General features: G+C 48.8%; 1 protein-coding gene across 1 annotated transcript in view; it reads right to left on the bottom strand.

Annotated features, from left to right (window-relative positions):
* Positions 1-25469, bottom strand: part of Gabrg3 (gamma-aminobutyric acid type A receptor gamma3 subunit) — a 646975-nt gene that overhangs the window by 269602 nt on the left and 351904 nt on the right. The window contains exons 4-5 of the mRNA XM_012517635.2: positions 11883-12103; positions 9697-9779 (exon numbers count right to left, since the gene is read on the bottom strand). Coding sequence (XP_012373089.1) covers positions 9697-9779; positions 11883-12103 — 304 coding nt within the window. The remainder of the gene's footprint in view (positions 1-9696; positions 9780-11882; positions 12104-25469) is intronic.

The raw sequence follows: 25469 nt of genomic DNA, 5'->3' as shown, positions 1-25469 counted from the left end.
GTGAAGTTAGTAACGCATGACACTAGGTTGCCTAGCAACTGACAGCCAACCTTAACCAGACAGGACACTCATCTCAGGAGCGAGGTAACCTGCTTGCTTCAGGCGCTGGGCCAAGTCCCACCTACACGTATTTGATTGATTTCCTAGCCTCATGGCAACCAGCATATCCCCATTTTCTGCTTTGGTTTTTTTCAGAGATGAGTGTTCCACTGCAGTTACAGAAGTTATATTTGGAAAAGTCTTTAAAGGACCTTTTCATACTTGAAGCCAATCTAAAGATTGTAGGTATTTAAATTTAGCAAAATAACCCAAAATACTCCAATAGTCCATAATAGTAGTGGGTTATCCGAGGAACTCACAATGTCAGGACTTTTTGACTTGAACCTTTTACAGCTCAGTAGATTAATATGGCATTACTTTTTATACCTCGTGGTTATACTTTTCTGCTGGATGGTTAAGACCAAGCTAAAGCAAGACCTATATAACTAAAAATGTAACTTTCATATCTGGCAAGGTCAGTCAAATTCCCTGAAGATTTACGCTAGAACCATGTACAGCACCTTGTGGATCTTTCATCAGTATCAGCCATGTGGATGAGTCACAGCCATTGCTTGACCAATTTGCTCTCTGTGAAAGCCTGAGAGAATGTTTTCTCTTTAGATGACTCTCCCTAGGTGCACTATACATCATCAATCACTTTACTCTGTAGCCCCATAATCTCCTTGATCAGAAAAGTTTGGATACCACTGAGTTATAGGATGTCACAGCACCGGTTCTCTTATGTCCTGAGTCCTCACTGACCTTGAAGTGCTAGGGCCAAAATATTGGCTATTCTTGTAGACCCTATATTTCTCTAATTTTTTGGTCTGCAAACTAGTTATTAAACATCCAGAAGAAAAGCTTAAGGATATTTTACCCTGTAACAGAGGCAGTTGAGCTTAACATCACTGTCTGAATATCAAACGCCTTAAGCATAACATGGAACTGCTATTTTCCAACAGCCATGGATATTCTAAAATTTAAATCCCTATACAATATGAAAAAAACAATTACACATTTTTACACAGAAGTTTAGAAATCAAACTTTATACAACATTGTAGCAGGACAATACTGTGACATTTTTTGTCTCTTGTTTTCTTTTATTATCTTTTTAAAAATTACTTCAAAGAGTATAGCAATAATTGGCATGACATTAGAAGCAGTATGCACTTAGATGACCAAAATGACAGGTGTTTCAAGCATGGTTTTAGCGTTACACATTGCTAGCCTCAGTGTAGTTGCTCAGTTCATAGACATCAGCAGATAGAATTAGTCAGGGTGAGAATTCTACCCATGAACTGCTATTTTAAAAAACCTGGTGGAGATTCTTAGGACCATCGCCTTAACTATCTTGGTTAAATAAATGTATGGTTTTGCCCCAACCATTTTTCCTAGCCTTTCTCCTTGCCCTCTCTTCATTTTTTAATCCTTAAATTCTCACTTTCCATTTAGTTGCGTTATACCTTTCAATTTTTATTTCTTCTTTTGAGTTCTTACACTAGGGAAACTATACAATATTTACACATGTGGGTCTGATTTCTTTCACTTATGAGTATATCTTCAAGTTGCACACACTTATATATGAAGGTTTGGGTTATCATTCTTTATAGCTGAATAATACTCCATTGTGCAAAAATACCACATCTTTTTCATTCATTCCTCAGGTGAGGGGCATCTTGGTTGTTTCCAAGATTTGGCTATCACAAATTGTGCTGCTATAAACACAGGTACACATATGTCACTGTGGTATGATGTTTTCAGACCCTCTGGGAAAATTCCTAGTACAGGAATAGCTGGATTGAATGGGATTTCCAGTCCAAGTTTCCTAAGGAGTCTCCACACTGATTTCCATAATGGTTGCACCAGTCTACATTCCCACCAGCAGTGGAGAAGGGTTCCTTTTTCCCCACAGCCGCTCCAACACTTGTCGTGGGCTGATTTCTTTGTGATAGCCATTCTTTCTGGAGTGAGATGGTGTCTCAGTGTTGTGTTAAGTAGCATTTCACGGATGACTAGCGATGTGGAGCATTTTTCATGTATTTATTTGCTTCTTGTATTTCTTCCTCTGAGAAGTGTGTGTTGAGATTGTATTCTTTAGTGTAATAAATTTGTGCGTACATATGTAAATAACCCTCTTTTTCTGGTGTGAGAAAATTAAAGTGTAAATAAGGAACAAAATTTATAACAGATACTATGAAATAGGAAGGAAATGTTCAAATGGGAAGGGGAACTAGGGAAGGAGAAAAGGAAGGAAGTAGAAAACAAAATAAGAAAAGAAGGGAAAATGGAAACAGCTTTTGTAAAAAGGAAGGGACAATGCATTGGAAAAGGGGAAGGGGAATAGGAACACCAGAAGAATCAAGATTTATTATCTTCAAAATGCAATAGGTCGGGGCTTAGATTTTCTTATGGGGTGAGTCAAGGAGCTTTTCTGCAGAAAACCAGATATATCTCACTCTTCTCTATTTGTTGAAGTGACTATGAGTCCCCTGAAGCACTCTGAAGTCCTTGTCAAGCATTCACTGACGTAGCACATGTGCAGGATTTGTCCTCCCGACTCCGCTCAGCCCCGCTGCTCCTGGCGTCTGCCCTTACAGCGATGCCTTCTCACTCGATTGCAGCAGGAAGTTTTCAAATCAGATATGCAAGCCATTTACGTGTCGGTTGGTTGATTTTGCAGTTACTTTTACTATTCTGAAATTTTAAATTTCTGTATAGATTTTAGGATCTGCCCGCCAATTTCTGGAGGAAAAGGTCAGCTGGAACTCTTATGTGGATCTATAGGTCAGTTAAAAGAAATTCATCAGTATGATCGAGTCATTCAATTCATGAACAAGAAAGAGCTGGGTGGAGTAGAATTTTTATGAATTCCATATTGATTTCCGCAGTGATTATACTAGTGGACATTCTCACTTACAACACAGAAGTGTTCCTATTTCCCCATAACCTCACCAACATTTGTTATTATTTGATTTCTTGATCATAGCCATTCCTTCCGAAATAAGATGGACTCGGTGTTGCTTTATTTGCATTCCTCTCATGCCAATGAACTGAGCATTTTTTTCAGGTAATAGGACACCTGTACTTCTTTTGATAAGGTTCTATTCATTTCAGTCACCTTTTTTTTTTTTTTTTTTTGGCAGAACCAGGCATTGAACTCAGGTCCTTGTGCTTGCCTGGCAAGCACTTATTCTACTGAGCCATCTCCCCGGTCCCTGATCAGCTGCCCATTTTTGATTGGGTTTTTAATTTTGGGTGGTCTCATTTTTTCCAGTGCTATTAGTCCTAGTATGATGCTCAGCAGTAGCTGGCAATCCTTCCCCACTCTGTAGTTTCTCTCTGACCCTGCTGGTTGCTTCTTTTGCTGTGCAGAAGCTTTTGAATCTGGTATGATCCCATTGTTGACTCTCGATGTTATTTCCTTTCAACTGAGATTCTGTCCAAAATGTCCTTGCCCTTGCGCATGCCTTCAAAGTTTGGCCAACTTTATCATCCATCAGACATTAATACGCAGGTCTGTGATCATTTTTATTTTGTTTTAGTACTTGGTAAGATATATGGTCCTGATTTAATCTTCTGAATGTGGATAGCCAGTTATCCCAGCAACATTCATTAAACAGGTTGTCTGTCCTCCAGCATATGGCTTTTGTCTCTGTGAAAGATCACATGACTGAACCTGCTGGGGCTGTTTCTGCTTCCTCTGCACCACTCCACGGAGCACACACCTAGATTTTGTGTCAGGACATGTTGTGTTTTCACTGTGTTTTGCAACGCTACTTGATGTTCAGGATGCGCCTTCTCCTCCCTTGTTCCTGGTGCCCAGGACTGCTCTTGTGAACAGGAGTCTCCTCCCTGGTTTGTCTTTTCTAAAGAAATCTTATGCCACTTAGCATGTGTATTTAAAGTCAAGCTATGCATAAGAACCTCCGCGCTATTGCAAGTCTTAGGACGTAGTTATTAAGGCAGCTCCCCTCAGAAGCACAGTGAGATGCAGCGCCAGAGCCGTTATGATGGCTATCAGCAATAAAAACGAAAAAAAGACCAAGTTTTAATGAAGATGTTGAAAAAATGAAATCTTTGTGAATGGCTGGAAGGAATATAAAATTGTGTAGCTGCTGAGGAAAAGAATTTGTCAGTGTTCTAAAGAGTTCAATTGAGAGTTATCATATAAACCAGAAATTCTATCCCTGAGTATATACCCATAAGGATTAAAGGCAATTTCTCAAGCAAAGCAGGGGTTTGATCACCGGGAACAAGATACATTAATTAACAACAATAACAGTGACATGCCAAGTAGCAGACATCACTGCCTCCCCACTTGCACATCCGGGAAATTCTGCATGGCTTCCGTTGTCTGGGACCTCTGCACACCGCCAGGCGCTGGGCCTCCTCGAGCAAAAGCATGATCCTACCCAGGTACATTGGCACGAAGAGGACGTACAGCCCTAGTGCTTTCACTTGTGCGGAGCTCTTGCCCTGGAGAGACAGCTGTTTACAGAGTGAGAAGGTGGCACCATCGCCTCAGCGACACGCTGAGCCTTGTACACACGCTGGGCAGGTTTCCTAGCTTCTATTTGGATGACAGAAAACACAGCTGCTCCATTTTGCATTGTTTCAACTTGCAACTGGAAACTTAAGCTACTGATGATACTGAAGTGAGAAGCCCCATGCTGCTGCAAGACAAGCCCCACCACATCATGACAGCATTCTCCTGACACTATAAACCCGTAACGTAGACCCAGACTACACATCGAACCGAGACAGATATCATTGCCCTCCAGAACTCCGAGGTAAAAGGCATGTTTTCATCAGAAGTGTTATTATTCTCATTTATAAAAAGATCATCTTAATAAATTTATATTTTAATGCACAGTTACATATTTTGGGATTGTCAGGTAATTTTTATCTGACAGAATGGCTCTACAGAATATTCTCAGCTATGACTTGAGTAGATTATTACTCTATGTCAAGATTTTCTTGACTAGATTTTTTTAGGCACACTGTAAAATCTGAGCAGAAGGAGAGTCCCTGCCTCTCTTTCCTTCCCCTCCACAGCCTCCCATGCGGCTCCCAATCTCCATGGCCCCAGGAGAGTGGCAAGTTGTTGTCATCAGTGGCCCTGCACTGAGACATCACCCTCCCTTCGCCCGTGGCTCGCACTTGGTGTGTGCTGAGCACGGATTTGGACAAACACACAGTGTCACCTGCCCAAGAGCACAGCACCACACGGAGCACATTCACTCTTAAAGGCCTTCTGTGCTCTACCTGTTCATCCCTCTCGGCCTCCACCTGAAAGCCACTGATTTCTTTACTGTATCCACAGTTTTGTCTCTTTCAGAATGTCATGTAGCTGGAACCAAAAGTATGTTGCCTTTTCAGCTGGATTCTCTTCCTTTGCGATACACACTCAAGTCCCCTGCGTGTTGCATCATCATTCAGTAGCTCACTTTTAGTGCTGAATGATATTCCCACAGCCGGTGAGACTCCCACAGTCACTTCTCCCCTTGCCTACTGCTGTGGGCCCTGCTCAGTGTCGTGCTCAGGGAGGGGCTTCTGAGTGAAGCAGGGCTGCTGGGCAATGCTGGAGCGGAAGAGCAGGTCACTGTGCACGCGACCTCGTGGCGCACGCGGCCCTCCGAGCTCCTCCCTCCGCCTCCCACTTCCTGACAGCCACTGCTGGTCATCAGTTTTCCTCCAAGGCAGGTCCTCTCCCACACTGTTGCTGCCGCCGCCAGAGTCAGCCAACTACGGCCAGAGCCTCTAGAAATCTGGGTCAAAACAAACCCCTCTTCCTTAAAATGCAATGCCGGTGCTTCGTCCTAGCCGCGATGTGAGTGACTAAGACATTTACGAAGGACATCTCGGTCGCTTCCAAATGCTGGCGATTGTGCATGCTGCTGCTGCAGTGCTTGTACGCAGGGTTAAGTTTTTAATTCATTTGGAAAATGCCAAAGAGTAAAACTTCTGCTCCATAAGGTGAAAATACATTTAATTTTGTCAGAAACTGCCCAGAGGTTTTGCACCTAACTAAACCATTTTGCATTCACAGCAGCAAGGAATGAGAGTTCCTGTGGCTCCGAGCCTCATCCAAATTTGAAGGCTTCCATGTTCGTCATTTCGGCCGTTTTCACGGGGCCATGGTGGGCAATACCCAGCTCGGCTCTTACATGACTTCTTTCATCCTCTTGCCAAATGTAACTTGGGTCACTGCGTTCAGACAAGTCAGCTCTGACGTGCCTACAGTTAAAAGCGCCCGCTCCCGACACTGCCGGCGTGGCCTTCACTACCTGGGCCTACATTCACTCGGCCCAGCCCACTACCACAGCACAGCAGAGCCACAGATAAAAATGACGTTCGGCTTACAAACCATTTTCCTAACTAAGGTTAGATTCCGTGCTAATCCTTAACTAAGTCCAGAAAGGCATTATTAAGATGGTAGGTAGTATTTACTTCAGTGATGTTTGTCATATGAGTTTTAAGACTATAAATTATTTCTGTAAAAATATTTAAAACAATCCACACAACCTCTTTTCTTTCTAGCAGGACTATAAACCTCATATGCAGACAATCAGCTCCAAGAACAGAAAGCTTAAAGGGCTTTGTAAAATGTTTAAGTAGATTTCTTTTTCATTCACGTATTTGGTGCAGGGTCTCACTATGCAGCTCGTACTCATAGTGATCCTCCTGTTTTCAGCCTTCCCAGTGCTGGGATTACAGGCGTGTGCCACCATGCCCAGACTCAGGCACTGGCTCAGTGCACCCTGGGGGCAGGGCTGGCACGTGCCCAGGGATCGAACCCTGGTCTCTGCACGTGCCTGTAAGAGCATTTGAAAGCATGAGGGAGTGAGGGAAACCATCAGGGCAAAAGATAAGAGCTTTTACTGCCTGGTCTTGGGCTCTCAAGGGTCCCCATGAGCCAGGAAGAGGACAAGGACCCAGGCTGGCTCCTAGGGTGGCCGAGCTGATAGACGCTCACCCTGAGAGGAGGCGCCCTGTTCAGCTTGGGCTATGGGAACAACGTAAAAGCAAAATAGTGTTTTTCACCCTACAAACTTATAACCACAAGCCCCTATCACTAAGATGTGGATGTAGCTACACTTCACACCATCTATATGGTGCAGGTATTTAGGCTTAAACTCCAACTTGAAGTGACAGAAAAATCAGCTGCCAAACACGTGCCAACTGAGAAAGTCTTGGGACATTCCGCTGAGTGAGAGGATCAGGCATGAAACGCCCAGCACTGAAAGGCACCATTAATCTGCGGTAACAGAAAATCAGCGACTGCGCGGCAGAGCGTGTGTGATTACTTGAAAAGATGCAAAGGAGGTGTCGTTGAGGACCAGAACAGGCACTTAGCACGTGCAAGGCTTTGGCTTCAATCCCCAGTATTCTCTTCTCAAAAGAGAACAAAGTATAGGTGATGAGAGCGGTCTGTGTGTAAACACCCCCGCGTGTAAGGCCTGGACCATTCTCATCACCTATACTTTGCACTGAGCCACTGAATTTTATTGCATAAAGCATATACTTCAATAATAGGCTTTACAAAAGAAATCCTCAGCATAAATTTCACACGGAGAATAATGAGTCACTCATGTGAGTTTAAAGCTCCTGGCACTGTGTGCTTGACAGTAGATCTGATGGGTGATAGTATAGTTTAATAAATTAGAATTAGAAAATTAAAATGAGGTGATACTAGTCACCAGGAGAGGCACAACAAGCTGCCTTCAGAAGAAGCCCCCTAGATACAAGACTCAGCCACACAGAAGATCTCAGGAAACGTGAAGCCAAATTAGTAAATAACCAAGCAACAAATGTGCAAAGCCTTCCAATGAAGACCTCGGCATCTCTGAAACTTTAAGCAAAAAGATGTCATTGAAAATTTGGTGAAGAAATCAGAGGCTGTCAAGATTGCACTAGAGATTAAAAAAGCAGAAAACAGAGCGTCTGAGAGTGGAATTGCAGCCCCTGGAGGAGCACATGCAGGAGGGGAGCTCACAGCGCAGCAGTGAGTTGGGAGACCAGCAGGGCCGACTGGGCCTTCCCACTTAACCGTGAGAGCTCACCATGCTCGGAGCCCGACACACACACACACACAGAGCGCTACACAGGGTGTAAAGCTTTTCAGTAAGTAACACCCAGATCAGTGGACTCCACACGAAAGCTTACTGGGTCTCACAGCCGCCTGAGTGCGTGCTGGTCACCCACCACTGGTGTTGGCAGCAAGCACAAGTTCAGGTTCAACTAATTAAACTATCTTTATATAAAAATACATTTACTTAGTCTAGATCATCAAGTGAAATTTTGCTTTCAATTGATCTAAATATTAAAACAGAAACATTGAATCTACCGGACGAGAAAGGAGGCAGGAATCTTGACAGCACAGGGGCAGGTAGAGATTTTAGGAGCAAAAACCACACGGCACAGAAAGCACTTCAAGGAATCAACAGCTGGATCTCATCTTATTGAAAAGTTTTTGCACATCGAAATAAGTCACCAAAAGAGTGAATAGAAAATCCACAAATTGGAAAAAATTTTAGCCAACTGTCCTTCAGACAAATGACTTCTATCTAGAATGTATAGAAAATTTTTTAAAAAACAGGCCTCAAATTTTCTTAACCTAAAGTGAATTATAACATATGGTTATCCCTTGTTTCATAAAAATGTCTGGCTTTTATTAGATTTATTTCTAATGTTCTGCACATCATTTTTAAAAATACCCAGTAAAGTTAACTGAATTTTTATGTTTCACTCAGAAGTACTTGTGATTAGTACATTTAAATGTGCCACATTAAATTCAACAGCTATCATTCCATATCGACCTTTACTTCAAGAACTTCCTATGCAAATAAATTTGGTATTTGATATTGGATTTTATAACTACTCTTGCATTTAATAGGCATTGTTTTTAAGAATTTGCAGAAGATTGCTAGCTGTTATATAAATCAAAGTAAAATGTTTGAAGATAAAATATTGTAAAAATTTCATCTTGGAAAAACTCAGTAAGACAATTACATTTAAAGGAAAACATTTTATCTTCTTGGATGAAGACAAACCATCTGTCCTTAAACTAATAAACCTGAAAATACTGCACAATCATTTTTGTATACTTCTAAATAATATGCATAGCTCGTTAGTATAAGAGTGTTTGTAAGTCAGTGGTCATGAATTTAATTTTTTAAAAAAATCTTATTTACTTATTTATTTGTTTACTTGACACAGGGTCTCACTACAAAGCATGGACTTGTAGTGATCCTCCTGCCTCAAGCTCCCAGCGTTGGGATTACTGGTGTGTGCCACCATGCCCGATTTTGGTGGTTGGCACAGTGTGCCCAGGGTTCTAGGGCAGGCATGGCATGTGGTACCGGGGATTGAACCAGGGTCCTTGTGCTCGCCAGGCAGGCACTTAGACTGCCGAGCTAGCTCCCCAGCCCCATCGTGAATCTGTCAGCAGTACTGTGCATGGTTACACGGCTCACCATTCTGTCACAGTCGTCTATTTTGAAATATAAAGCCCAAGTAACAAATTTTGCTGCCACCAATTCTAAAACCACTACCGGTCTTCGGTTGTAAGCGCCACTGTCACTGGCCGCGCGGTTTCCCGAAGGCAGCATCCCGCAGGGCCTCCGCGCTCAGCGTCTGGCCCTCGAGGTACTCACAGCTGGAGAAAATCAGCGGGCAGGAGTGCTTGTCCATCGGGAAGTTGTGCAGCTGCAGCTGGCACTCGGCGTTGATGGTCAGCCTGCAGGAGAGCCACAGTCACTGCAGGGCCACCACCGGGGCCCGGCCCGGCACGGCTGAGGCACACAGCGCCGTGCAGCACGGGAGCGGGTGGCCCGTCCTGCCTGAACTCAGCAGAGCCACGTGGGCGCTTTTCAATTGTTTATTTTATTTTGCTGTAGCTTTCAGTGGCAAAGAGAACTGCAATTAGTAAAATCCCAACTGTGTCTACAAAGCCAAGCCAAGTCAGAGAGGAGGAAATAAACCAACTGTTGTTGGTAAGTCATTGTTTTTAGTCTGTTTAAATGAAATCTTCCTCCCTTTGAAGTTGGCATGGTTTTCTGGCATGGGCATTATGTCAAATCAATCCCCGCGTGAGCCAGGGACTTCCTGCTTAGCCAGCGCCCTGTCCTTCGAGGGCAGGCGGTGGCCCCAAGCCTGAGCCAGGGTTCCTACCGAGAGTCCCGGGACCAGCCCCTCTCCATTCTGGCTCTCTGAGGGCCAGCGTCCTGCCAGAATCTCGTTCTCCCTGCTCTATGAGTGAGAACACGCCTGTTATAGATCCCAGTTCTTTGAGTGTATTTCGTGAGCCAGTCTCCCTGCTGTGGCTTCTGACAACTATCGCTACTGTCGTGACTCCCTGTGGGCAACACTGTTCTTTCCCAGAACTGTAACGTTCCCCTGTCTTTGCGGATGCTGACGTCATCTATACTTACACTTATGCTCTGGACCCTGCTGCACACCAGGACTCCCAGGGTTCTCCTCAGGAGCACAAGCATCTGTAACTGAAACTTGTGGCCCAGTGTGGGGTGCAGAAGAGAGCGGGTGAGGAGAGAGTGTGGCCAGGGGACTGAGGGCAGGGTGACCCCCGCCCCCCCGCCCCCCGCCAGGCTGAGTGTAAAATGCTCAGCCTAGAGCACCAGGAGCCTGGCCCCAGGAAGCCAGAGTTTAGAAGGGGCGGAGCTCCACATGTGGGAATCTGCTTTTGAAGTCTTAGGGATGGAGGCCCTCAGCTGAAGGGAATTGGGAAGTGGTGGAGGCCAGGAGCTGAGGCAGAGAGGGCAGGAGGAGGACAAGCAGCCTCAAGGACGGGGGAGGAGTGGGGACAGGAACCAGACTGTGAGAGCAGAGGTGCGCACAGCGCTTCTGGGAAATCCAGGGAGATGGGACAGCATGGCCCTCTGGAGCTCCAGCTGCAGGATGAGTGGCAGGGCCCGGAGGTGGGCGCTGGTGGTGTGGTGTAGTGTGTGGGGTGCCCTGCGCTCAGTTAGGCCACAGCAGTGCAGCTGCATGGGGAGCTGGGGACAGACTGAGCTCCATTCCCACTGGTCTGCTGCAGGGATCCGGGGCCAAGCCATCCTCAGAAGCACCACTGTCACTTCTTTAGGTTTCAGTGAGGGCCGGCCGACCCGCAGGAGGGCTGTGGAGTAGAGCCCCGCAGCTCGGGACGCCTGGGGAAAGACCACTGCACCCCGTGTCCCCGTGGTCCCAGATGTGCTTCTGGTCCTGGGGGTGGTGCTGGGGATGAGGCTTGGGCCTTGCTCGTGCTAGACAGTGCCAAGCGAGCGTTGAGTCAGACTCACGCCACCTCTATGTTCCTAGCCGAGTGCGCACGAGAGGTTAAACGCACAAAAGATAATGTCAAAGCCATCTTCCTGCGGATGTGAATCCTGGCAAGGGAGGGTCCTGAGCTCACTGCAGGTCACGCGTGCTTTCATTCTCACACACGTGGCACTGGGCAGAGTTTTCCAGGATGCTATACAGTATACTGAACATGAGAAAGAGTACAACTGAGGGGTAACAACAGGGTTTCCTGTCAACAATAATTTAAATTCAGGATCTAAAATTAGACCCACAAGGCAGAGAACCACATGGCAGCAAGAATTGGCATTAGTGTTTTATAGTATAATAATCTTTAATTTATGATGCGTTTCAAAATTCCTGGGAAAGTCCAAAAACTTCCAAGCATACACAAGTGCTGCCTGCTGGGGGCACAGAAGTGTTAGCTGCCTGACCTGACTGGTGTGCCTTGTGTATGTGACTGAACTCACATCCTGTACCGCAGCGTGAGTACAACGTTACGTGCTGACTGAAAGGTTGAAAGGGCAGCCACGTGGCCTCTTACCTCAGTGTGTACAGGATTTTCCCATCATTCCAGATCCTGAGGAGCTGGTTCGGGGTGGTAATCCAGTGCGCCTCTGCGGTCTTGGAGTTGCGGAAGATTGTGTCTGGGATCCAAATCAACCCCACCATGTTGCTGTTCAGAGTAAGTATTTTCATCGTGCTGTTGAATCGAAGGCGACTGTCGGTCCAGGTCTGAGCGAAGAATATGTCAATTTGGTATTCCTGAAACAGAATGAAGAAGAGACGGGCAATTCTGTTAGTGAGTCTTCCACGCGGTTCATGGCCTTTCCATCAGTTTGGGTTTCCTCTGGGTTTGCGTCTCACCTGTCAGCCCTTCTTTGTTAGTGATTAATACACTGCCTGGCCTGACACAGTGGGGCCCCACGATAGAGTCAGCACCGAAGGTCAGCAGCCCGAGAACACGCGACACAGACAATGCTTGGTGAGCCTCACCCTGGGCACCACACAGGCACAGCCAGTGTGAGCAGCGGCAGTGGGAGACGGCAGGGCGGACTCGGCAAGGGACGCGGCCTGCCCACAAGTCCCAACGCGGGCGCAGTGCGCCTCTGCCAGCCCATGTCCTGTAAGCAGGGGAGCAGGGTCCTCCTCCTCAATGTGCAATAAGGCAAAAGGGAAGCAATGCGACGCGGAGCCCTCGTGTCTGTCCCGGACACGCGGATCTACAGATACTGTCTTATAGAGCAGCGCTTATCGGTAGTCACAAGAGCCCAAATAATACAACCGGAAATCAGAAAATTCAGAGAATCAGACAAGAGCACAGCACTAGGGCAGAGAGGACAGCCTGCAAGCCAGGCACCTAGCCCAGCACGGGCGGGCCTTCTGCTACGGAGGCACAAGCAGAGCCCTGGCAGCTGCAGGCCTCGCAGTGCCCAGCAGACACAGGGCGGCCGTCAGATAATGAGGACAGGCCCGCCATCACAAAGCAGTCAGCGATTGTCCCCAGATGGGCCCACCTCGGCGACCACTCCTTACAGTTCACAGAACTGTCCACTTAGTAAGGATGGAGAGACGGATTGCTAGAGACTTTAATACCGCTAATATTTGCATAGTCCACATTACGTATAAGATATTACAGAACTCAGTTAACCACCAAGAATTGCCTAGTGACCCTTCCTGCTGAGTTTCCAGTTAAAGAACCTTCTGAAGTACTACAGCAGACAGACTCCTGATATAACTTGTACGGTGCTGCCGACTGGTCTCCTCACCACTGTCACACTGGCTTTGCCAGGCTGTGCACCATCAGCTCCTCAGAAGCATGTGCAAAAGAAGACTCCTGGCCTCACAGGGCTTGCGCTCTAGCCAGGGAAGAAAGGCTGTGCAGAAACGGGCAGCTCAGCACGTGGACGCCAGCTGTCATGCACAGGATGCAGAAGCGTGGAGGACTCACCGCACAGGGCTCTAGGCAAGAGACGGAAGGCAGCTGCCAGGGTATGAATGTGCCTGACACAGCTTCATGAGCTGGGAATCCCAGATTCGTACACTGCAGGCGTTCAGGGTTGAGGCTCCAGGAGTAACTACAGTGAAGGGCCCAGCCTCCATGGTGACAGGAGTTTTACAAAAAGGAGAAGGATCTCCTGCCACTGATGCGCTCTACCATACGACGCGTGAGGACGTAGCAGGAAGGCCCTGACCAGACGCTGGGGGGATGCCATGCGTGGCCTAGGCAGCTCCGAACCAGGAGCCAAACAAAACTCTGATCTACTTCTAAACGACCCAGTCTTTAGTATTGTGTTGTCACCAACGAAATGGAACAGAGCAGCATCCAAGGATTCAGTGGAGGAGGACCTGCGGTGCAGGGGGCTGGTGAGTAGCCAGCCAGGAGGAGTATGCTGCAGGAGTGGCTGAGGGAGCAGGTCACCAAAGAGCTGCTCACAAGCCTTAGGGCAGCGTGGCTCTCACCGTATTAGGGCCTCTCCGGTGCTCTCTAGGGATTACATCCAGGCGTCCCCCCAAAGCCGGCTGTGCTCAGAGTTGGGCTGCCGAGAGGTGGCTGGGCCATGGAGTCAGATGCTCAGCGTAGGATCCTCCACGGAGGTGGTTCCTGCTGACTGTGGTGTCGGAAGGCGGAGCCTGGCTGGAGGAGGCGGGTGTGGGGGCGTGGCCCAGGAGGCTCCACCTCCCCGTCCTCCTTTCATCTTCCTCTGCTTTCTTATGCCGCACCATGAGCGGCTCCCCTCCGCCATGCTGCTCTGTCCTGGAGGCTGCACACTGGACTGCAACCTCTATAACTGTGAGCCAAAGTGAGCCTGTCCACCCGAGCTATGGGTGTCCGTACAGTGTCTCAGTGACAAAGAAGGAACCAAGACACCATCAAGCCACCACCTCAGAAGCTCAGCTTTGACCAAATACGCCCCTGCAGATTAGCAGTTTCTGCTTCTCAAGCGCTTTCCACACATACAAGCCTCTCTCTGACTGACTCCAAACCTAGAACCTCACCTAGGGGGCGGGTCTGGAAGGAACGGAGTGCGTGCATGCGTGCGTGCGTGCGTGCGTACGTGCGTGCGTGCGTGCATGCGTGCGTGTGCAGGCACACGTGCTGGTATGCGTTCACATCCACAGACCTTATCCCCGTTGGCTGGCTCTGCACGTACCGACTGACCCCGAGCAGGCCGCCAGGCTGGCGTCATGTGTGGGGGAAACGCTGGGCAGCCCCGGTACCCGTCACAAGCGAGCGCACATCACGCGAGCACGCAGCCCGTTCAGCAGAGGCTGCAAAGGAGTGTTCGGTAGCATGTATGGACGGCTAACGGCTGCGCTTGCGGAGTTATCAAGGTAAGAAATTTCTCAGAACAGAATTAGGCATTCTGAAAGCAATCATGAAAGAAAAGAAAAACATAAATCCGACTGAAGCCTGGGAGCGTCGGAAGAGGCAAAGCTTCTCATCCCATCAGGAGAGGCTTATGTAGAGCCGCCCACAGGGCCCAAAGCCTGCTGCGGCAGCTTTGCAGGAAAAGCCAGAGCCCTCACCGAAACTCCACGGTGAGTGGAGTAAGCCCTCACCGGACACAACCTCTAATTATGCAAGCAGCACTCAGGGGAGATGATGAAGCTGCACCCCCGAAGCTGGCAGGGCTGAAGAGGGAGAAGGTAAGACAGAAAGCAGGGTGAGAGGGAGAGACACGGACTGCGACAGCAGGGACACAAACTCAGAAGCAGGCCGAGACAGGGCCATGCATGTGGCTGAGAACCGCCTGCGGAGGCAGGAAGCTGGGCCTAGAATTCTTCAGGAGAGCGGGAGCAGCAGGCCGGGCAAGATGGCCGCACGGCACCTCCGCACTCCTATCTTTCATGGACAAACAACTCCCTGGCAAAGCTGCTTCAAACTCCAAAGGAGGGGCACTCTCCAACGCCAACTTAAAATGCAATTTTAAGCATTTTGAGGCCTCATGAGCCCTCAGATACCACTGAGCCCACTGCATGCTCACAACTGTTGACTAGAGACAGCAATATCCCAACTCCACTCCATCCTGGTGCACACGCAGCCCAGGGAGGAGGACGCGAGCGTGGCTCCTGTTCTGTGGAGGGAAAGCTCAGCAGACCTTGGGGAGTCCCGCACAGACTTGGGGGTTTCGAGCGAGGTGTGGGCACATACGGTAATCCTGCGGGCACTGGTCCCAGAACCCCGCCCCCACTCAGATGTGAGAGGCACACGCCCTTATATAAAACGGCACAGGAACTGTGGCTAAGCTATGACAGCCTTCCCAAAACTTCATGTCCCCTCTGGAGTCCTTATGATACCCGGTGCAATGGCATGCCGTGTAAATGTTGCATTTTACTGTTTATGGAGTAATGCCAATAAGAGTTTGTAAGTGTCCAGTAAAGATTCCGCGATCACAGGCTCAACTACAATACACAAATGAGGGCCCGCGAGACAGCGCAGTGGGCTAAGCGCCTGCCTTCGATCCCCAGCACCACATGGTACACCGGCCCGGCTCCTGGGCATGCTGGGGAGGCTGAAAATAGGAGGCTCAATTCAGGTCTGAGCTGTGTAGTGAGATCCTGTACCAAATACATTTTTTTTAAAAAAAGCAAAAAAACCCTGCATAAATGACACCAAATGGACGACTCTGTCCTAATGAGTCTGGAAACGCAGGGGCCTGGGAAGGGCCGGAGGCCGCAGCAGGTTCCTCTGTACATCGCTGCCTTGTGTGGTCCAGGTATGTCATTCAGGTACAGCAGGTGCAAATTGTACCTCTTCTGGAACTTTCTGGTTCTGCTCACATGTATTTGATCTGCAGACGGTTGAAACTGTAGCTGGGGAAAGTGCAGAGGCAGGAGCCTGCCCGCGCGTGCTGTGTGTACTGCCTTGATCGACGGGTGACTTTTTGAGCTGCCCCCTTTCAAAAGGAGAGAAACACTTTCTCTGATGAGGAAAAGGAGCCGAGATCTAGGAGTAGATGCAGAGCACGGTGGTCACTGGGGCTGTGAGCCAGGTCGTGCAGCTTTCCCTCTTGCTGGAACCTTCTAGAATCACTCTGTTCAGGGAGTGGTATGCACACTTCATATATAAGAAGGTGAGATGGGGAAGAAGAATGTGTCACATGTGGTGGGGACGGTGAAGGGCTGGTGTGGAACTCACACTATGTGACATAAGCACCCATGTGGAGCAGAGCTCTGACAATATGCACTAGACTCATGGCCTGGCCAAGCCACCCAGAGCAGCTCAGACCCTGCCTGTCCCACTGGTGTGGTGGGGAAGGAAAGAGCTTTGGGAACACAGGCTTGAGAGATGGAAACTCTCCTTGGGAAGAGGATGTCTTTGAGGAGGCAGAGGGAGCCATGCTAGGAGACCCAGAGTGGCACCGCTCCTGCAGGAAACACCTGAGGGCCAGCAGCCCCTCTCCGCCTCCTCCTCTTGGTCTTGCTCCTGCTCCTGTTCTGACTCATTGTCTCTCTGCCTGTTCTGCCCCCTCCCTTCCTTCGTCCTTCCCTCTCCCCTCCCGCCTTCCCTCCCCTTCCCTCTTTTCCTCCCTGTCTCTCTCTCTGGCCGCATCCCATGTAGCTCAGGCTGGCAATCCTCCTGCATCTGTTGTACACGTGCTGGGACTACAGACCTGTCCCATCATACCTGCATCCTTCTCCGTCTTTGCTCTTGGCTGTAGGGTAACGCTGTATTGTCCAGAGCACCCTGAAACTCACTATTTCCCAGGCTGGCTTAAAACCCACAATCATTCTACCTTAGCCTCCCAAGGGCTGGAATTACAGGTATGTGCTGCCTCCTCTTCCACCCCACGGCAGGATTTGGCATCACAGTGATGACTTACTTACCTGCAAAACACCCTACGCTTTAAATGAAATTCAGTTTGAAGAGTATAGCAACAACCGACATGACATTAGAAGCAGTACACACTTAGAAGACCAAAATGACAGGTATTTTAAGCATGGTTTTAGTATTACGCATTGTTGTCCACAGTGTAGCTGCTTAGTTCACAGATACCAGCATATGGAATTAATTAGTCAGGGTGAGAATTCTACCCACTAACTGCTATTTTCAAGAACCTGATGGAGAGTCTTAGGACCACTGCCTTAACCATTTTGTTTATATAAATGCATGGTTTTGCCCCTGCCATATTTCCTTCTTTCCTTTCTCTATGTTGTTTACTCCTTAAGTTCTCTCTTCCCATTCAACTGTGTTACATCTTTCACAAGGTGCTGTACATGCTTCCACAGTAAATCTGAGGGGATTTGGCTGGTCTTACCAGATAGCAAAACTTACATTTTTAGTTCTATAGGTCTTGCCTTAACTTGGTCTTAACCATCCAGCAGAAAATAGTAAAAGTAAAGCTATATTAATATGCTGAGCCGTAAAAGGCTCAAGTCAACAATTCAGACAATTGCGAGCTGTGCTGGTAACTCACTACTCTTACGGACTGTTGGACTATGTTGGGTTATTTTGCTGAATTCAAGTACCCACAATCCTTGGACTGGCATCAAGTAGGAAAAGGTCCTTTAAGACTTCTCCAAATACAGCTTCTCTAACTGCAGTGGAACACCCATCTCAGACAAAACAAAACAAAGAAGGGGGATATAAATAAAGGACAGTTTTATAGTAAAAATATATGTATATATACAAGATAGTTAGGATAGATACACAGCTACTTTCTCTTAGTTCAATGAGAAGAAAGGTTTGCACTAATAGTGTTTACACAAGATATCATGTCTACATCTTGTCCTCTGAATAGCCACTGTGAAGACAACAATATGCAATGTATCAATTATTGTAACTGTCCTATTAACCTGTTTTGAAACTGTTGCATTACTATTTTATCTTTCTTTCTTATTAAAATGAATTAAAAGTTAAAAAAATAACAAATGAAATTCAGTGTGTGAGAGCAGCAGGGGGGCATATACAGGTACGTAGAAGGGTTCATGCTTTTCCTTCCATACTTGTTTACTGGCTTAAGCAGGCAGAAAAGGACGACAGCGCTGCCCCAAGCACGTTCGAGGTCTGCCAGTGACAGCAATGACCCCAAGGTAAAGCACATGTCATAATCGATGCATTGTTGGAACAACCTAACGCTGTTCAAATTTTTCTGCCTGTTGAACCTTATCGTTATACGAGGACAACAGAAACTCAGAAAATGTGAAGGATTTTACCAAAGTTCCTCAATATGTTAAAATTATTTCCACTTATACCATGAAAGGTGAAGTGACAGCAGAGTGGCCTTCTCTTCTCTTCTGGTCCTCATTCAGATACCATTTGTGTCTCTTCCAAGAAGTGGAGCTTGGAACTTGATGAACAAAGTGGGGAGCATCACCCAAAGCTTCTAGGAGGCACGATGCCTTCCCTCCCCGCCCCTGGGAGTGTGGAGACGAGGCGGCAGTGCCTTTCCTTGCAGTGGGTGAACTGAAGTCTAGAAACAGGTACAACACAGCGCCCAGAAGAGGGGGGAACGCGTCCCCCCACGAGCGGTTGCACACGCCAGCTGCACCCTTCTCCTCCTCCTGCCTCTTGTGCTCCCCCCGCCCCTCCCTCTTATCCACTGATACAGCCACTCGGTACCCACTGTTCTAACTTGTGCAATCAACATCTGCCTCTTGGGTGTGGCTGAGGGGCTGCAGCAGCTGAAATCTAGATGTCCAATTTCACGGCACGTGAAAGAAGGAAGCGCAGTGCGTAAGACCCTTGTGCTTCACCCTGGGTGCCGCCATCCTCCCTGGGTAGCCTCAGCTCCCTCCTCTGCCAACTGAGAGCACCAAGTGGGGTTAGATGCAAGGATGCAGCAGCTCCTGTGTTCACGTTTCCGCATTCCTGCCTGGAGTGGGCCTTTCACTGTTAAAACAAATTTCTGTCTCACTTATTTCCAACTCAGTTCTGTGTCTTAGCTTTGCAAGGACATGACTGACCGAGCCCTTCATGTGTTCCATGTCCAACCACTGAAGGGAAAGTTAATTGCTTGAAACCTGCAGGAAGCGGCCAGGAAGTACCTTCAAGTTAGGCTGTGGAGGCAGGAGCTGGGCCGCCGCCACCCTCTCTGCCGGTGACTGAGGGGGAGGGCAGCGGCCTACAGCACCCAGGTGGGGGCAAGCGCCCACTCACCACAGGGCAGCAGTCCTGCCTCAGACACCCTGCTCAGAGGCGTAAGACTGTGCAGGCCGTGGAGGTTTGTTGTGTCCACACTGACTAATGTTGAAGAAACACTTCCCACCCATGGGGAAATAATTTTCTTTCATCAACTTTTCTGTAATGGCATTAATCATCCTTTTCTGCAGAGGAAAAAAGATCACTGTCTAAAAATAAATAACATTTTATATAATTCATAAATGGCAATGAAATTAATGAGTCTGAAGTACTCATAAATGTAACAGGTGAAAAATGTGCAGGATCACACAGCCCAATTCAAACGCCCAGCTGGTGCAGAGGCTGCATTCAGCCGTGTCAGCAGCAGCAGAGCTTAGTGATTCCTTAGCAGGCCAGGACGCACTGCAGCACGTGGGGCCTTCTGGCAGGATGGAGAATCGTGCTGCTTAATGACAGCCATTTATAACTTCTAAAAATTTGAAAGTTAATTCCTCACTTTTCTCCCTCCCTTTGCCAAACAGGACCAAGCAGACAAAAATGACAGATTATTGCAGGGCCTTTGTAATCTGTGGCTGCTGGAGAAATGGCCTTGGGGGACACAACCTCGGTCCCCACAAGTCCTGGCTCTGTGCACACCACTGGCATGCATTAGATGCAGAGTCCCGTAGCAGAGCGTAGCTCGTGAGGAGCATGCAGGCCAGCACACAGGCGGCCGGGTGCAGTCCCTCGCACTGTCTCAGCAACAAAAATACCAGCCAATAATTCTTTATTTAAAGAAATAGGCCAAGACATGTGTCCATTAAATATGGCCTAGATCTGTAGATCCGTAATTTCCCCCTTACAGAATATGAAAGCATAATACAGTTTTCTTTCTCTTTCTCTGTTTCTCTCTTTCCTTCCTCAAATCTGTAATTTCCTCAGCTCAATTCAGTCACCTTGCAGTCTCCGTGGGGATGGCAACAGCCCTGCCTCCAGTACCGGGCTTTCTGGCTGGAACCTTCACCCACGCTGCACGCTCCCCGCTCACTGGGATTCCCAATCCCACTCTACCCTCTGGGCCTGTGCAGGTGTTAAGCCCTGCTAAGGATGGTGGCCAGGCCTAGGCCACTTGTGCAATCCCAGCTGGAGACAGAAGCAGGAGGGTCACATGCTGAGGCCAGTCTGGTCAGTTTACAGAAGTCTTGACTCAGAAATAAAATTTCAAAAGAGGGTTGAGGATCTAACACAGTGCAAGGCTATGTGCTAAGCTTGCGCAGGGCCCTTGGTTTGTCTTCCACATAAGGGGGAAGTAAAAGCCTCAGGCTCCCGGGCCCTGCACCCGGCTGAGCGCACCAGATACTCATCCAGCAGAGGGAAGGTGGACGGGCGGGGGTGTCCCTCGGAGGGGAGAGAGGAGCAGGTGACTGTGGCCTCCGGGCCACAGCGGACACGCTGCTCGGGGCGCTGTGGATCTGTCAACTGAGGGAGAGACACCCAGGCCCTTGGGGAAAGGACAAGAAGTGGAGCTACTAGTCTCCTGCGTGCTGAGAGCCTGCACTCCCAGGCTTGGGAGGCTGAGGCAGAAAGATCGTGGTGAGCTTGAGGCCAGCCTGGGCTACAGACTGAGCTCTAGGTCAGCTTCACAGCAGAGCAAGATAAAAATTACAGATAGTAATTGAAGTGAACTATTAATTTGAAATTCTATAATATATATTTCTGAATCAATGTCCTTGAAACATGAAGCCCTCGGGGGGAGTGGAGCCCACTATCACGACGCGGGAACCAGGCCTCCACGACCCCCGTGCTGCAGTCTTTGGGCCACAAGCTCTCGGATCGCCCATCCACAGCAATAACTGCATGGCAGCGCCTTTGTTTTGTTTATTTTACAGACAGAATAAGAATATACTTCCCTTTGTTTTCACAAATAGTTTTTTATAATTTACCACAAGTGACAAGGCCTGGTACCACCACCCCATGCCGAGAACTCTGCCGAGCTGCAGAATCCCCTGGCTTCTGAGGTTCAGCTTGGGCTCCCCACTCCCCCCAACAGCTCTGGGCTCCGGGTTTCTCCACCCCACATGTCTGGAGCTGGCAACTCTGGGGAACCCTCACTGTGCACGGAAATCGAGGCATGCCCGTCCCAGCGCCCTCATCCCCAAGGTGGCCCCAGTTCCACTTTGCTGGGTCCTAAACTACCACTCTCAGTGGTGGGAGCAAAACAATGATGTGGGGAGCCAGGTGAGAAGCAGGTGCATCGCTTCACATCACACACACACACACACACACACACACACACACACATACACACAGCCGGGGGAGCCTCTGGCCTCAGTGTTACAAGTTTCCAAGGCAAGCTCTCCCTGGTAGAGGTCAGTGTGGTCTGAGACAGGCTCCATGGCAGACCTAGGAGGGCCCTTGGAGGACACAGAGGTCCTGAGGAACACAGCCCCTGGGGAACAGTGTTGGTGCCAAGAGGCCTGGACGGCCTCTTCCTGAGCTCCAACCACCCTGAATCCTTGACAGCCTCTGTGCTGGGAGACGGCAGAGGCAAGAGCGGAGTGGAGCCACCCAAGGCCAGGCAGGCCCCAGGAACACCTCACACTCCCCTGGACTTGCTTCCCTTCTGATATTCTCTCCCCTGGACAGCTGTCCTTTCTCTGTATTCACCCACTCATCGATGGTCTCCACGCTAAATTCATCAAAGCATCCACCCCATTGTCTATGGTCCAACTACCCCGGTCTGAAAAAGTAGTGGGGCCGGGTGTGCGGTCAGCGGTAGCTGCGCTTGCCATGTGCAGCCCCTGGGCTTGAGCACCACCAAGCCCCAAGAGAGCAAAGATCCAAAAGCAGCGCTGAGTCCAAGGGCCCGGTGGATCACAGGATGCCCAGCACACCAGGGCCTGCTGCTTTCCAGCCTGGAGAGCCCACTCGCTCATGAGCAACCCTGAGACCTCGGGCACAGCGTGCTCACCCAACAGGACATTGGTTCTTGCCTGTGGCGCTGTTCCTCCTGTTCCTTTATGCCACCCTCACCGTGCCATCTGCCCGTGTGGGGGGTCTCTGTAGGCCACCTTCCTGTCCCCCTCCATCTTCCCGCGGCCTCCTCCTCCTGCAGAGTGTGTAGTCATGACCATTCTGCTTATGCCAGTGCCCTATTTATTGGATCTATCTCAAGCTTAACAATATGTTCAAGATAGGGAATGGTAGGTAACAAGAACTGTGACTCCTCCTCTGCCTCTGCCTCTTCTTTCTTTTCCTCTGCACCAAGAAATTCACTCGGGCCAAACACACTTAATTTCCATGGACACCAAGTGCCCACCGACTCTCCGAGATCACACCCTCTCATTACGAAGCAGCCTGTAAACCATGGTTCTGGAGTCTGCCTGAGCACTAGCCCTTCCCGAGAGGTGGAAGGACAGACTTGCTGTCTGCCATGTGCTCTGCAATGAGAGCCAGACCCAGGCGGGCTGAGTCCCGCACCACTGAAGAACATGTGCCACATGTGGCTTGACCCTCCACAGCCGTCCATGGCTGCCCCTGGGCAGCAGGCACCACCCGTACCGTACTCCCCGCCACGAGGAGCCTGGCTCCCTGGGCTCTGCGGTGCCCCAGCCTCCACATGGGTCCTCTCCTGGCTTCTCCGCTCACTCTGGAAGGCAGACTGCTCCTTCCTGTGGAGGGCCACCGTGAACCTCCCTTCCGATTCCCTCCTGCTCTTGTGGTCTGTCTTTGTATGAATCTCATTTATGCAAGGGGAAATCCATGTCCCAAGCTCCCCTTCAACCAGAGAAGAGCTGGTTCGTCAGAGAGCCTGGGCAGAACAGGGTGCAGGCTCTTGATTGGCTGAATCATGTCCCCTGACAGTCCCCTTCCCTGTTCGTCAGAATGTGACTGAACTATGGAAATCAGGCTTTGAAAGGATGATTAAATCACAACGAGTCACGGGGTTGGGTCCTAATCAATCTACCTGTCCCTATTACAACAAATATGTACATGTGCACATGCACGCACGCGAAGGGCAGGCCACACGAAGGCACATAACAATCATGGGCATCTACCAGCCAAGGCCTGAGGACCCCAAATTCAACTTTCCCACCATGCCACCCTCAGATTTCCAATTTCAGACCAGGAGAAAATGAACATCTGTTGCCTAAGCCACACAGTCTGTGGTACTTTAAGGTAGTCCAAGGACAGACCAACAGACCTAGTAAAACTACTTATAGCACACTGAAGGGAGATACCTTAAGAAAACAGGTTGAAAAGAAAAAAGAAGGAAGGGAAAAGCAATATATACTATATATATATATATATATATATATCAGTTATAGTTCTGATTTCTCTTAGTTATTTGAAAAGAAAGGTTTGTGCTAATACTGTTTGGACAGTTAAATGCCTATATCTTACACTCTGAGTAACTAATTAAAAGATAACAATACGCAATGTATTTGCCATTGTTATACTCCTATTGTTTTGTTTGGATGTTTTTCCCTTTAAAATAAAAATAATTCAAAAAACAAGTTGGATATATCGCCAAGTACAAAGTGATCCAAAGCCTTTCATGGCATTTGTCCTCAATTACAGTTTTCCTTATTTTCAAACTTTTTTCATTTGAAAATTCCCCTGCTCCAGTTACCAAAGCTTTCACTGGACAGTCACTACGCTGTCCCAAAAGAACACTCATCGAGTGCCCCACAAGCAGAAACCCACCGTACAGAACCCCAGTGTGCCTGGCAGCGACACGCCGAGGTGGCGAGTGACCCTGCACTCATGCGAGCGGCTCAGGCGGACGTGTTATCCCTACAACAGCCGTGAGGGCTCCTCCTCTGCCCACGCTTGGCTGAAGCCACCCAGAGACGCTGGACTCGGCCACACAACCGCGCGGCCAGCTTCACAGCAGCAAGACATGGACAGATCTTAATGCACTTGAAAGCCCTATTTGGCAACAAGAATGAAGATCAGCTCAGCCTGCCGGGGACAGCTCAGCCAGGACGACCGCGTGGCCGGCCCCAAGCCCAGTTCCAGACAGGTGAGTGAAGCCATCCTCAAGGAGTCAGCCCAGAGAGGCCAGACAACCCGCGCGGCAGGTCCAGACCTCCTGAAGAATGACTCAGCCCACAGCGTGGGTGGTTTGTACTGCCGCAGCGAAGGGCTCCTGCTGTGCCCCTGCTGTTGCACCAGCCTCGCGGTGCTGGTCTTGGCCGCTCCGCTTCCTGCAGCATTCGGCTCTCCTGCTTCGCAGCTCTTACATCTCTAACCCTACTGTTGCAGTATACTGCACACGTGCGACGACTTTAGTGTCCGCATTACTCTTTCAGTAAGGTCTCCTGGGCGGCTGGGATATAGTAACTCGGTGATAAGGAGCTCGCCGAGCCTGCGCAGGGCCCTCCATTACAGCCTCAGCACTGCGAGCGGATATTATTTCTCAATTCATCTACTCTACAGCACTAGCTTTTGCGTAGCAGAAGAAAAATGTAATTCATATCCACTGCTGCACTCAGATACTCCTACTGGATTCTTCTGTGGATGCTTCGGGCTTTATTGATATTTGGGAGAACTGGGGCTTCTGAATGGATCGGAAGAGCACCACGATTCCCACTTGAAAAGAACACAGGCTTGCATCACCCAACACGGCCCTTGCTCTACTCCAGGAGCGGAATGATAAACACGTCACTGAAAAGCAATCTGTGCTTAAGGTACTTGGTGTTATGGCAACAACGCGTCTAAGAGCGCTGCAGCCACAGCAGAAACTTAACCACTTCCTCAGTGAAAGAAGCCACAGACCCTGGTAGGCTGTTAATGATGTCATGTGGGACTTGAAAGAAGTAATCTTCCTTTCCTATCTCTTGGCTACTACATTCCAAGCTGGAATCCTGATCCTTAAGGAAAAGTTAAACAGAGGGTTACAGATCTTTAGCTCCACTTCCGACAACAGAGGCAGCAGCTGTGACAACTGCCTTGTTTTGTGACTCTAACCCTCAAAACTCCTAACAAACATCAGGCCTGGAAGACTCCCCAGGATCTCTCCGAGCTTGGGTCCTGGGACCATCAGGAAGAGAAGGAGGTGCT

Source organism: Octodon degus, unplaced genomic scaffold (assembly GCF_000260255.1).
Source record: "Octodon degus isolate 3935 unplaced genomic scaffold, OctDeg1.0 scaffold00199, whole genome shotgun sequence".
Classification (NCBI taxonomy): Eukaryota; Metazoa; Chordata; class Mammalia; order Rodentia; family Octodontidae; genus Octodon; species Octodon degus.
This window is presented reverse-complemented; position numbering and strand designations above follow the sequence as displayed.